Source organism: Rhodamnia argentea, chromosome 5 (genome assembly GCF_020921035.1).
Source record: "Rhodamnia argentea isolate NSW1041297 chromosome 5, ASM2092103v1, whole genome shotgun sequence".
Classification (NCBI taxonomy): domain Eukaryota; kingdom Viridiplantae; phylum Streptophyta; class Magnoliopsida; order Myrtales; family Myrtaceae; genus Rhodamnia; species Rhodamnia argentea.
The window spans coordinates 16,822,604-16,836,127 of NC_063154.1; the positions used below are offsets into that span (position 1 = coordinate 16,822,604).

Consider the following 13,524-nt stretch of genomic DNA (forward strand, 5'->3'; position numbering starts at 1 on the left):
AAAATAAGTGGACAATAAGGCACATCTTTTGTCTTACGAAATTTATAAAATGGTCTCAGTGTGTTTAAAATAGTAATAACAATATCCGTTTTTATTTCCACACTTTGCACCCCTATAATTTCAATTGTTTCATGGGCTTCAAAGCGTCGAGTATAGTCTTTGAAACCTCAGAGCACGTACATATATCTCTAAGAAAGAGGACGTAAAATTGAGGACCACAGAAAGTTGGGATAAGTCTACGGTACTTCCCATAGTTGAGTTAGTCAATAATTCAATTGTGCACAGGACGGAGGTTATAAACGCTGCAATTCCCGGCGCATGCTGGCAAAACCAAATGGATGGGCTCGCGTTAGCCTCCTTCAGAAATGCGATACACGAAGACCCATGTGGAGTCTTGAGCTCTTGGAACGATTCGATCCATCATTGGGAGTGGCAAGATGCTTTGTGCAGCAAAAGGCATCATGAAAGGGTCACATTCCTGGTCCTAATATCACAAGGCTTGGAAGGCTTCATACCTCCTCCCATTGGTAACCTTTCTTTCCTAAAGGTCATGGTTTTACAGAACAACAACTTTTGCGGAGAAATCCCACCGTCGGCAACTTGATTTGGCTCCTGTAGGCCCTATTCCTCCTTCCATCGGAAACCTCACGATGCTAATTGTCCTCTCCCTATCCCAAAATGAGTTGCATGGACAAATACCTGAGGAATTGTCTAGACTTGAGGGGTTGGTACTTTTCCAACTATCATTCAATGAACTAACTGGCGAGATTCCACCAGGGATTTTTAGGGTGCGTATGGTAATGTTTCTATTCCCGGAACAACTTTTGGAACAGAAACACTTTTTTCTGTTTCTGTTCTCGGCTACGATTTTTGGGAACAGAAACGCATTTGGTAACTACAAAAAAAATCTGTTCCCGGAACCCAAAAAAAAAAAACAAAAACAGAAACGCGTTTAGTAAGCGTATTAAGTTTATGTTCCCCGAAAAAAAAAAGAACAGAAAGTCGTTTGGTAACTGCAAAAAAAATCTACTCCTTATTTTTTTTATTTAATTAAGGCGACTAATTATATTTATTAAAATTAAATTACATCTCATTTGTTCAATTTATACTAAATAAAAACATATGTTCCTAATTTTTTTTTTCATTTAATTGCTTATACGTTTAATCAACACATTAATCTATTCAATGATTTTTCTTTTTCTTTTGGAATTTTTATTGAGTGTAAGAAAGATTAGACACTATCCATGCGAGTCATACCAATTATGCAAGCGGATAATGAAATCATATAAGGACTGAGCATGACTTAGCCTGAGCATGTTGCACTATCTCCTTGTTGAAGGACTGAGCATTGAGGGAAAAGGCATTTTTAATCCAGCAAGTTGCACTATCTCCATGTTTTCCTCGTACATTGAAGGACCGAGCATGACATAGCCTGAGTAAAGTTAAAGAAAATACTTCATAATTAAATTACATCTCATTTGTTCAATTAAATTACATCTAATTTGAAAAATACAAAGTCATGGAATTACGGACATATTGTAGTCACTAGCCATTTTATTTGCGATACTTTTCCTAAGCACGTTCATCACATTTCCTTGCACATTTGATAAATCATCAGCAACCTCTTCTTCTATAGACCCATATGCGTAGTTAGGATCACCATATTCGGAAAAATTTCTATCCATCCTATCTTGATCGCGAATATAATTATGCAAAGCACAACATGCAATGACAATGAAAGCTTGCTTCCGAAGTGGAAAGGAAGGCATGTGTTGTAATATAAAGAATCGTTTCTTTAGCGCCCCAAATGCTCTCTTAATTACATTCCGAAGTGAAGAGTGCTTATGGTTGAATATTTCTCTTGCTGTTGTAGCCCGTCTCCCTCTACCTCTATAATCATTCAAATGATACCGTTCACCTTTAAATGGCGTTAAAAATCCTAGAAGTGCTGCATAACCAGAATCTACCATGTAGTATTTGCCTACAACAAGATACAATATAGATTAGTTATGATATGCAACTGCAATATGATTACAAGCAAACTACTACCGATGGACAAAGAAAGTACCTGGTGGAGGTCGAGGAAAGTTACGTTTCGGATCTTCGAGCGCGGCTAAGAGCACTCGACAATCATTGGCTGATCCTTCCCATCCAGTATACACAAAGGTAAATTTCATATCAAATGAACAAGCGCATAGCACATTCTGGGTGGTAGTCCCTTTTCTCGTTTCTATATGGGACCGCTTCGATACAGGCACAATAGCACTAATGTGCGTACCATCAATAGCACTTATGCAACCCCGTGATTTTACAATAGTATAGTGTTATACAATATTATCAATTACAAATATTTGATAATGTAAAATTAATATGAAAAACATACTTAAAGTAGCGCGAGTGGCTAGGATCCAGCATAATCTCCTCTGGGACAATATCAAAGGAGGGTGCTTTGATGACTTCATTTGAAAGTTTGATCATTGCTTTCAACATTACAGTAAAGTAATGGCTAATTGTTTATGGAGAATGTTGGAATCTCTCGGATAAAGTTCTCATAGAGTTCTTATGACCAATCATCAATAAGAAGATATCGAGTTGTTTATCTACCTTAATATACCGACTATCTTTCAACCAACCCTTTTCTATCATTAAATCACATAGATTCAAAAAAACATGTCTTTCCAACCTAAAGGCTTCATATATTCTATCCGAGTGTCCATGAATAATCTCGCTTACTCATTTGGCTCCGATTGTTTACCGTTCCTACATGGTTCTTTTATGTGCAAGCACTAGTCCAAGATCTGAGTGTAGATCCATGCACGTATTATTTTAATATGAAACTCATTCAAGCATTTTCCAACTGGAGCTAAGCGTCCAGTAGACATAAGACTTGATTCCTCTTCCATTGTACCTATACCATCATACAAATATAATGACATTAATATAGATACTTGGAAAAAGAACACAAATGAAAATAAATCGAACACCACAATAGTCATAGCAAATACCAGCATAAGAGTCAACATTGATATCCTTAAAACCAAATAACAACCAACGAGATGAGTCATAAAATGAAATTAAACCAAACACCACATAATCCATAATACATTTCCCAACATCTACTAAAGATTTCGGAGGAGCGCATTCCTCCTTTCGAGGGTGCTTATAATGAAAGCCTTCCTCCATTCGGCACTAGCACATGCTTTGTCCACTCCTTTGGCGTAAAGATCATCATCCAACTCGGGTATGGCAAGTAGAATCTTAACCACAGCGGCCATAGAAAATGGGTTCTCGGGTGGCTCTGAGGTAGCTGAGGAGGACTTGATCATATCTTCAATGGCCTTGCATGTTGTGGTTAAGTTGTACTGGCTACGCTTTCTTCTTCTTTTGGCATTCGGAGTCCTATCCATATTGTGCTTTTCATGAACTGGAGTACTAGGATTGCCAAATGTGAAGCCTTCCTCATCAAGATGGTGATCACCAAAATCCTCTAGTACATCATTATCAGCATCTTCACAATTGTCCTCATCATCCGACAGTGTCAAATTTGGACCACTTCCTGTTGCTTGCTCTCCAGTAGCATACGTATCACCAAATACAATGCACAAGTCGGGATAAAGAGGAAAACCATCCTTCTTGAACTTCGCCCATTCACTATTATCCTACAATTTTCACAATAAATAGCGTACATTAATAACATAATCAAACCTTTTAAAAACTTACAAGTACACAAAAAGATACCTTCACATGAAGTTCCCATATGCTTAGATCATCAACGGTCACTCTTTTATTGACATTATCCCAATCAAATCCAGTTTGTGAAAGAAGCTTCTTGAAACTACCATCTTGTGCTCTCAACTTGTTGGCCTTGTTTCTCAGTTGTCCTTGGGTATATTCGACTTCCATCTTGTTGTTAAATGCGATCCTTATGTTTTTCCACCCCTTTTATTGAAAGTACAAGAGGTGCGATTTCCTTTTTTTTACCTCTTGTACCATCAATCTCACAAATAAATTAGTGGAAGTCTCGTTCCATTTTGCCAACGATGTTTCTTTTTGGGATGCCATCTTTTTGTTGACAAAAGAAGGGTCAGAAAGCATGGATAACCATAGATGAACAGAGTAATAAATCCACCACTCTTTAACAATGAAGAGGGAGCATGGACAATCAGCATTTTAAAATCACTATCAATGCACTAAAGAGCATATAGATCTGAAAAAACCATATATAATTCGCAAACCCATCAAGATTTACTGAGAAAATTTTTCCACATGTTAAATCACAGTAACGATATGTCAATAAAAGGAAAGAGCACCAATGAGAGTGCAAAGCATACTGCATACATCCAGCAAAAACTAACTTAGACATCAAAAGAAATTGACTTCCGGACAATGATCGAACACTCAAGAACTAACTTAGATATCAAAAGAAATTAACAACAAGCATAGTTGAAATTTTTCAGAGGTAAACCTCATTGACATGTTGGTTCCTCGGAATAAATGGCTTCGAACACTCTAGTCTTGTCTTGCGGATAGAGATTGAACTAGGCCTGCACAAACTCAACCCAAAATCACCCAAAAATCAGTAACCTCAGTAGCTGACCCGAGAGAAGTAAGAACAGCCGCGAATGCAATATCCATCCATGTGATAAATCCACACAAGTATTCATCTATCAACATTGTACACTGATTTAAGGAATACATCATGGATAACACAATTTTTTTGGGCATCAATTTAGCAACAACACAGATGAACGAATCACAAAATGATAAGCGATGCGTCGGGATTGAGAGAGATATAGAGGGGATGGCGCGAGGCCAAATCAAGCCATCGCTAGTCGAGGTCGAAGCTCAGCCGGCGATAATAGGCTTCAGCTCGCGTTTGTCGTGCGCGATCGAGCCCCGCCCAAATCTAGGCGGATTTGGGCGAGCCTTGGCCAGATCTAGGCGATGCTAGGCCTCGCGTGGCCTCAAGGCTGGCTCCGTAAGAGGCCGACCCATGCTATCGCCGCTTGAGGTAGAAGTCCAACCGGAAATGGCACGGGTCAGCCTCGCACCCACCACGCGAGCCCCGGCCTCGCCTAGATCCAAGCTGGTTTGTGGAAACTCGCCCGATGCCAAGAAGATGAAGAAGAAGAGGATGAAGCGCGAGATGAGGTGGACCCATGGGTGGGTTACCCATGCTTCACACATGACGGCGAGCCGAGACCCGCCCAGATCCGGGTGGGGCTTGAATTTGCGCGGCGACACGAGGTCAACCCATGGGTGGGTCACCCACGTCGTGCGTAGTAGAGCCCCGTCCAGATCCGGGAAGGGCTCGAAATCGCACGACGACGCGAGGGTGACCCTTGGGTGATTAGTTTGAGCCTTGCCCGGATTTGGGCGGGGCTCGGCCTCTCGCGCTCGACCCATCCATCGTCGCCCGAGAAGATGAAGAAGAAGAGGATGAAGCGGCGAGACTCACCGGAGGAGCGGTGGCTTCAATTGATCGACGAACGACGCCGGCTATCGAGGAATAGGGAGGAGGAGGCGTCGTCTTCTTTGAGAGTGTGAAGGAGCAGTCTAGGAACAAAGGGTTGTAAAAAGTGTTCCTCTTGTGTTATAAAATGTGTTGAAAAGCTTTGATAAAAAGTGTTCCGGGAACAAAGAAACAAGTATTTTTTGTTTTTCGTTTCTGCTCCAAAAGTGTTCCCGTTTCTGAAAAGTGTTCCCGGAACACTTTGGCAACACTTTTTTACCATATGCGTTTCTGTTCTCAAAGTGTTCCGGGAACACTTTGGGAACAGAAACACTTTTTCTGGAATGTTACCATACGCACCCTTAACATCTCCAACATCGCAGGCTTATTTGTTAGTTTCAACCAGTTGCGGGGAAGCTTTCTCTCTGATAGCAGCACCACTCTTCCTTCTCTCTATTACCTTGGAGCTTCCGATAACTTGTTCACCGGGACAATTCCATCATCGATAACGAATGCCACCGACCTTTAGGAAGTTTACCTATCAAACAACGGTTTCCATGGGACAATACCAAAAAATCTGGGAAGTTTGAAGGGCCTCCGCTATATCGAGTTGGATGTTAACCAGTTGCAGGATGACATAAATTTTGTTCCTACTTTAGCTAATTGTTCCAACTCAGAACTTCTCGCAGTGGATTCGAACTTGATTCATGGATCGTTCCTGAGATCTGTCTCAAATCGCTCTGCCAGCATGAAGCAAATTTTTATGTCAAACAATCAGATCCAAGGAACTATTCCTTTAGCCCTCAGAAATCTCTTTGACTTGTCTACCTTAGGTTTAGCAAATAATTTTCTAACTGGTCACATTCCTGATTCCATCGGAGCACTTTACAACTTGCAAGAACTTCATTTGAGCGGAAACATCGTTACTGGAGAGATACCGTCTTCAATTGGTAACATGACATTATTAAATAGGCTTTACCTTCAATCCAACAATTTCCAAGGCTACATACCACAAAGTCTCGGCAACTGCAACCAAATAATCGAGCTTGAGCTTTCAGACAACAATCTACGTGGCTCGGTCCCAGTCGAAATTGTGGGTCTTTCTTCCTTGTCGATCATCTTCAGTTTGGCACATAATAATCTAAGTGGATCTCTTCCATTTCAAGTTGGCTCTTATAAACCTCGCTGTATTAGATCTGTCTTACAACAGATTGGGCGGCTTAATTCCAACCTCCATCAGCAAGTGCTTGGAATTGGAACGGCTTCACTTAGAAGCTAATCTTTTCATGGTCAAATCCTCCAAGCTTTACTTCCATTAAGGGGTCTAGAAGAGATGGATCTTTCCAACAACAATTTTTCTGGTCCAATCCCAAGCTTTCTTGCAAAGTTCTCACTCCTAAAGTATTTGAATCTGTCCTTCAATGAACTAGAAGGACAAGTTCCGGAGAGCGGAGTTTTTCTTAATGCAAGTGCTGTATTTATTTCTGAAAATAGACAATTCTGTGCAGGTGTTCCAAGGCTTAAGCTTCCTCTTTGCAAATCAACAAGTTCTACTAAGTCTTCTTCAACCAAGGCCATATTGATATCTGTGGTAGCTTTCTGTTTGTTATGTTTGGTTTTGTTGTCCTGTCTATCTTCTATCACCCAAAAGGAAGCAGATGCGAGCCAATACCTCGACGTCATCATCCTTCAAGCAGCAATTCTTGAGGATTTCTTATGAAGAACTCTTGAGAGCTGCTGACAAATTCTCCGAGACCAATTTGATTGGTAAAGGGAGATACGGCATGGTTTCTAAGGGGATTCTTGGCTGCGGCATTACGGTGACGGTGAAGGTACTCAATTTAACGTAAAGAGGTGCTTCGAGGAGCTTCGTCTCCGAATGTCGAATTCCAGGAACCATTAGACACCGAAACCTCGTGAAGATACTAAGAGTATGTTCAAGTGTGGACATTCGTGGCAACGACTTCAAAGCTCTGAGATACGAGTTCATGGCTAATGAAAGCTTGGAGGAGTGGCTGCACCCTGGAACTATAGGACCAGAGAACAAGCACGGCGAATCGAGAAGTCGAAGATTCACCCAGAGGTTAAACATCGCCATCAACATAGCTACTACGATCGAATATCTCCATAAGGGTTGTTCTCTAGCAGTCATCCATGGAGATCTGAAGCCAAGTAATATGCCCTTGGATGACGACATGGTGGCTCGAGTTGGAGATTTCGGGCTTGCAAAGATCATTTCAACGATTTCTGCTGAAGCCACAGGAGTTCAGGACTAGGGCAGTTCAACTTGAACCGTAGCCAGAGGATCCATTGGCTATGTGCCTCCTGGTAAGCAAACAAATTCTCTTATGCTCCACATTTCAAAGTCTGTCTCGGGGATACATTGTGAGAAATAAGTGACTAGTGACGATAAAGTTTAAGGAAAGAGAGATTCAGATATGAGCAAAGATACATTTTCTGTAGTTTGATTCTGTCAAGTTTTCTTGATTAGCGTATCCCCTTACAGTGGACTATTTCCTGTTGACTTGACCTGTTACTCTATATTTGAAAAGTATGATAGATGGAATGATATTTGAGTCAGAAGACAGTGAGCTCTATTTAACTTAGGTTGTGCTAGCATAACAGTATGATAGTATAATGGTGGAATGTTAGGGATAAGATTAGAGGAGAGTCCCGGCATGATTGCTAAATATTTTTTGCCATTCACAACAATTACAGTTGAGATTGTACCATTATATTGTTATATTGTCAGTTTCTCAAATCCCATTTAAATTTCACTCTCCCGAAACTTCAAGAAATAGTCGAGTTTAGAGCATATTAACACAAAAATAGATAAATTAAAAAAAAAAAAAGTGTCACCATGTTCATCAAATCTGATGATTCAAATTTTGATGTAATATATATTCTTTTTTATTTTCACACTGACCCCACTTAAGGACAAACTAAATTCTGATGTTTAATGAATTTGTCTGGAAACTTAGTTCAGGTAACATGCCGCAATTTTTTGGTGCACTAAATAGGTTTGGAGAAAGAAAAGTCCACACGCTTTTACTGATCCTTGGTGCAATTTATAATTTGATGACATCCACTATCCTAAAATCTCATTTCTCTAAGGTTGATGCTTTCCGGACAAAATCCAACAAATAGTTTCAAAAATAAAATACCATGTGATATAGGATTTTTGCTATGTATTTATAAAAAAAAAAATTGTAGTGTCTATTCCTACTTAATGTCTTAATGAAATTTTTCAGAGTATGGCATGGGACACAATGTTTCCATGCTTGGGGATGCGTACAATTACGGCATTTTATTATTGCAAATGTTCACCAGAAAGAGGCCCACTAAAGAGGCCTTTGAGCCCCATTTTAACCTACATAGCTTTGTCATGATGGCTGTTCCCGGCCGAGCGATAGATGTCATAGACTTGAGGCTTTTGAGTGCAACTGGTGATCAACAACAGGAGTTCATAATCCGAGATTGCTCGACTTTCATACTAGAAGTTGGACTGGCTTGCTTGATGGGATCACCGCGAGATCGGATGGACATGACCGAGGTGGTCAAGGAATTACATTCGATCAGGGAGAGTTATGAAACCAAACAGAGGAGTACAAGGATGTAGCAAAGTCCTTTTGTGGTCTTATTTTGGAACTCTTTCACTACCCACACCTGTTATCTATGTTTGTTATGTGATCAGCTCATTATCAGCAATTCAATGGCATTTTGCCATGTCGTTTGGGAAAAGGAAATGAAGGCGACGTTGCCATTTCTGTCCTTTTCTTTCTACATTTTTTTTTCCTTGTTTTGTCTCTCTCCCTTCTCTTGCTTTTCATCACCACTAGAAGGAGACCCAAATAGATTATAGTCAATTAACTATTCAACCGTCCACCATAAACTTTAAAAACAAGATACTTTATTCAATTTATGGATACACTTTTATTTCTTGGGCATTTTCACAGTTTACGTAAATATGAGGTACTTTCCAAAATGTTTGCTAAATATTATATCTGCGTGGTGCAACTATCCTATCCCAAATCGCGAAGATATTCCTGATATCACATCCTCGTAATGTCTCGAACGGACGTCGACATGTCACATCCTGATATTGAAGACTCCGTCTCCGCCGCCCAGCCCTCCAATGAAATTTTAGTCGTCTTCTTCCTTTCATATTACCAAATCTTTTGCTAGAAAAAGTCAAAGTCAAGTCTGCCTGAATGTCGCCGAAATTGCCTCGCAAAGCATGTGAATACGAAGTGAGAAAAATAAAAAATAGAAATCAAGCGGACACCGATCTGTGAATCGCGAAAGAGGCTGAGGCGTGAGAGAGGAAAAAGAGGTGTAGGGGTGTGCATGGTTTGGGCCGGTCCGGTCCCGATATGGAATCGAGGACCGGACCGGTAGTCCTGGTCCCCAAATTTTCAGAACCACGGACCGGACCGGGACCGGACAGGACCGGGACCTGCGGTCCGGTCCGGTCCCGATCCCGGCCCGATGGGACCGCTAATATTAGCTACTTATAAAAATCTAACTCTTTGAATACAATATGCTTCAATTGCGAGTGGAGCGACGAGTCAACGGTAGATGGGACTGCAAGAAGAGCAAGCGGAAAGGCAAAGGTGAGACGTGAGTGGAGAAGCGAAGGCGAGACGTGAGCGGAGAGACAACAAGGAGACGCAAGCAGAGAGGACTTAGGAAAATTGGGTTAACTAATTCATGTTAATTGGTTCTTTTTTTTTTTTTTTTTAATTATTGGATTATTTTGTTTGAAGGCAAACATTTCTAATTATTTTTATAATTTTATGAATCTCTATATATATTTTGAACGGTCCGGACCGGTCTCGTCCACCATGGACCCCGGGACTAGACCGCCCGGTTACCGGTTCCATTTATTGGGACCGGGACCGGACCGCTCCCCTCAAGGACCGGACCAACCCAGCCCCGGTCCGGTCTGGTCCCATCCCGGTCCGGTCCGGTCCGGCCCCGGTCTGGTCCAATTTGCACACCCCTAGGCGAGACGTGAGCCGTGTGACTGTGTGAGACGTGAGAGAGGCCAGGGGGAAAAAAGGGTTGGGAAAGAAAGAAGATTTAGTGTTACGTTTAAATTATATAATAAAAAAAAACACACAATAGATCGATCCAGCTCGGGCGGTCCGATCCAGTCCGGTCCTATATCCCTAGAATCAGAACCAGACCGTCCGGCCATCGGTTCTAATTTTTAGGATCGCGAACTAGACTGCCCCCTCCAAGAGTCAGACCATCGGTTCAATTCAGCCCATGCATTGCCCAGTCCGATTTGCTCAACCCCAGTATACATGTGTGGCACTTGCAAAATATTGGAGGTGACTCTCATGAGTTCGAGTTCTGGTTCCCTCCATCTAGCACTTGCACCTAAACGTTTCAAGGGATAGGTCCCACAATGTCTCATGTGACGCTCATTCTTAGGTGTGACCAAGAAAGACCAAAAGCCTTGATCGACCCAAATTAGACGACCGAAATTTTCATGTCCATATTGGCCTGGGCCGAGATTTCGAGTCTCATTTATACTCAGGATACCTTAATAAAGTCCTAATTAAGACAAAAAAAAAAGATATAAAAATAAGATACTAGAGGAAAACAATCTATTATCTTATCTACTCTCGCTAGGTCCGGCCGAGGGCGGCCTCGCCCATGGCCAGCGGGACCGCGAGGGCCTACGCGCCCTCCCTCGAGGCCCCACTGGCCCAAGGCGAGGCTGCCCTTACCCCTAGGGTCGCTGATCATGGCCGGCGAGGGTCACCCTCGCTAGCCAAGGGACGAAACAAACAAGAAAAAGGCAAAAGAAAAAGAAAAATTACAAAATAAATAAAAAAGTTATAAAAAAAAATCCACGTATACATTAGAATATTCAAAAAAATTGTTCCGACGGTGCCACTTTTCTAGTGTTTATATAGGATTTCCAGCAAGATAAATCGTCAATGACATTTAAGTGATCGATTTTTTAAAGTCATGGTACTCAAGTAAACGCCATACAAAAGTTATGACACTCCTGATGTACTTATTTCCCTATGAGAGTTCAGGATGAAGATGAAGTGATGAACCTAATGCATATTCATATTTATATATTTACGTGGTTGATTAAATTATGAGGCCATACTGGCGCATGAGTTTTTTTTTATGATGAACCAAAGAGGTAAGTGTAGTATAGTGTGATTTATATGCCATCCACGTATGTAACTCCCACTAGTTTCGCTATGGATATGCCATCCACATTATAATTGGACTAGTTTAGGTTAAGCGGTGGAAGGATCTTCTGATTTAAAATATATATTAAAATATTTGGCTAGCAAGCCGGCCCCGACATCAGCATCGACCGATCAAAATTCGGTGGATAAACTGAAATTGCACAATTGCAAAAGGTTTGTGATTGAATTCCCAAGAAAAAAAAAACGGTTTAAGATCGAAATGGTACAATTGCAATAGATTTAGGATTTGTTTTGGTAATTTTCTCAGCAAACACCCAACGAAGAAGTGATCGACCTTTCTATGGAAGGGTGACTGGGAGAAGAAGTGTTTTGATGTTGCAGAAACTAGTTAACCTAACCCAAATAATTTATTAGCTTATCATACCACCACGCATTGTAATTGTACCTTTCTCACATTTATCTTGATTACTTCACCCATAGATCATTTAACTTTTGTCAATTCTGATTTTGCTGTAGTTAACATTCCCGCTGAACTAAAATCCATGAAACTGGAGATCTGTCATGTAAACTCCAGAGATTAGTTCTGTTTAACTTTGTTATGCTTATTAATCCGGGAAAAAGCAGAATATTTGATGGAAGAACGGGAGATCCTTTTGAATAACATGTTATAATAGGAAAGCCTTATATCTTGAAATTAATTCATCAAGTTGATGATAAAATACATGGATGTTCCAGTGGACATTATGCACTTGTTACACAACAACCCCTTAGAGGAAGCGCCAAGCAAGGGGGGCAACGGGTAGGAGAAATGCAGGGATTTGGGCTCTCGAGGGATTTGGTGTTGCTCATATTTTGCAAGATGATTGTTGGGCACCATCAGTTGGTTGCATAGGGGCGAACAACTATATGAAAGTGTTTAGTAGTTGTATGTAGATCGTCTTCAAAACTAAAATTAGTATGATAATCCTCATAAAGTTCAAATATGCTCAATAATATTGTGGCCCCTTTACTTCTTGTGCTTGCATTCAAAAGATGGGAAGAGCTTCGAGGATTGTCCAGCATACTTCGCAGGCAGCACGAGATTTTGCTTGAGAGGAGATCTGCTACAACATTGGAAAGAAAAATGTCATCATAAGAAGCTAAATGTTCTTCAGTTGATCTTACCTCATTCTTGTTTTTGTTTTTCCTTTTTCTAGAATAAAGTTTGATTGCGGACTTCACACCTATTTGATGATCTAGGGCAAGCTATAACCATCATGCCATTTAGTAAGAAATTTCTATAATGAAGTTTGAACTATTTGTTTCCCCATGCCCTCTAAAAACACAATATTTCTAGACACTTCAAATGTTGGGGCAACATTTTAAAATTCAGTGATTCGTGTCAATCTAGTCGTCATAGTTATGGGATATAATATCCACGTGAAGCAATGGACATACTGGCCTTGCAAAAATCCTTTAAATTCGTGTCAATCTAGTCATCATAGCTATCGGATGTAATATCTTCGTGAAGCAATGGACATACTGGCCCTTGCAAAAATCCTTTAAATTCATGCATCCCTTGCAAAAACCCTTGAAGAACAATCCAACTGGGCTAGTCGAGGTGTTATAAGAGAAAAATGCAACATCCTCCCCACTGCAAATTCCTTCAGAGGCCAAGTGATCTCATGCAAACTGATGATGTTAGTGATAAATTTCTTCAGAGGGCAGACGATAATGCTTGGGCAAATCGATGGAAATAGGTATTAGTATGAACATAAGAGTGGATGGTTTTCCCTTGCTGAATTTCATTACCACTCTAAGTTGAAAGAAATCTTAGCCATCAATATGGAATTATGAAATTCATATTCCATCTTATTGGCTATCATTTCCTTGTCGAAATGGATATGCCATCCT

The 13,524-nt window shown here is 40.7% G+C and overlaps 2 protein-coding genes and 1 long non-coding RNA gene across 3 annotated transcripts; 1 reads left to right on the plus strand and 2 right to left on the minus strand.

Moving 5' to 3' along the window:
- Positions 1-1,754: 1,754 nt before the first annotated feature.
- Positions 1,755-2,155, minus strand: LOC125315033. The gene is made up of 2 exons (XR_007198403.1): positions 2,069-2,155; positions 1,755-1,981 (listed from the first exon to the last, which is right to left on the minus strand). It is a non-coding gene; the product is annotated as an uncharacterized LOC125315033 (long non-coding RNA).
- Positions 2,156-3,045: 890 nt separating this feature from the next.
- On the minus strand, positions 3,046-3,903 carry LOC125315220. The gene is made up of 2 exons (XM_048279657.1): positions 3,739-3,903; positions 3,046-3,659 (listed from the first exon to the last, which is right to left on the minus strand). Exons 1-2 carry the CDS (start codon positions 3,901-3,903, stop codon positions 3,120-3,122), a joined length of 705 nt encoding a protein of 234 aa, XP_048135614.1. The 3' UTR covers positions 3,046-3,119.
- Positions 3,904-5,029: 1,126 nt separating this feature from the next.
- Positions 5,030-9,071, plus strand: LOC125315221 (probable LRR receptor-like serine/threonine-protein kinase At3g47570). The gene is made up of 4 exons (XM_048279658.1): positions 5,030-5,346; positions 7,104-7,284; positions 7,375-7,624; positions 8,704-9,071. Exons 1-4 carry the CDS (start codon positions 5,030-5,032, stop codon positions 9,069-9,071), a joined length of 1,116 nt encoding a protein of 371 aa, XP_048135615.1.
- The last annotated feature ends 4,453 nt before the right edge of the window (positions 9,072-13,524 follow it).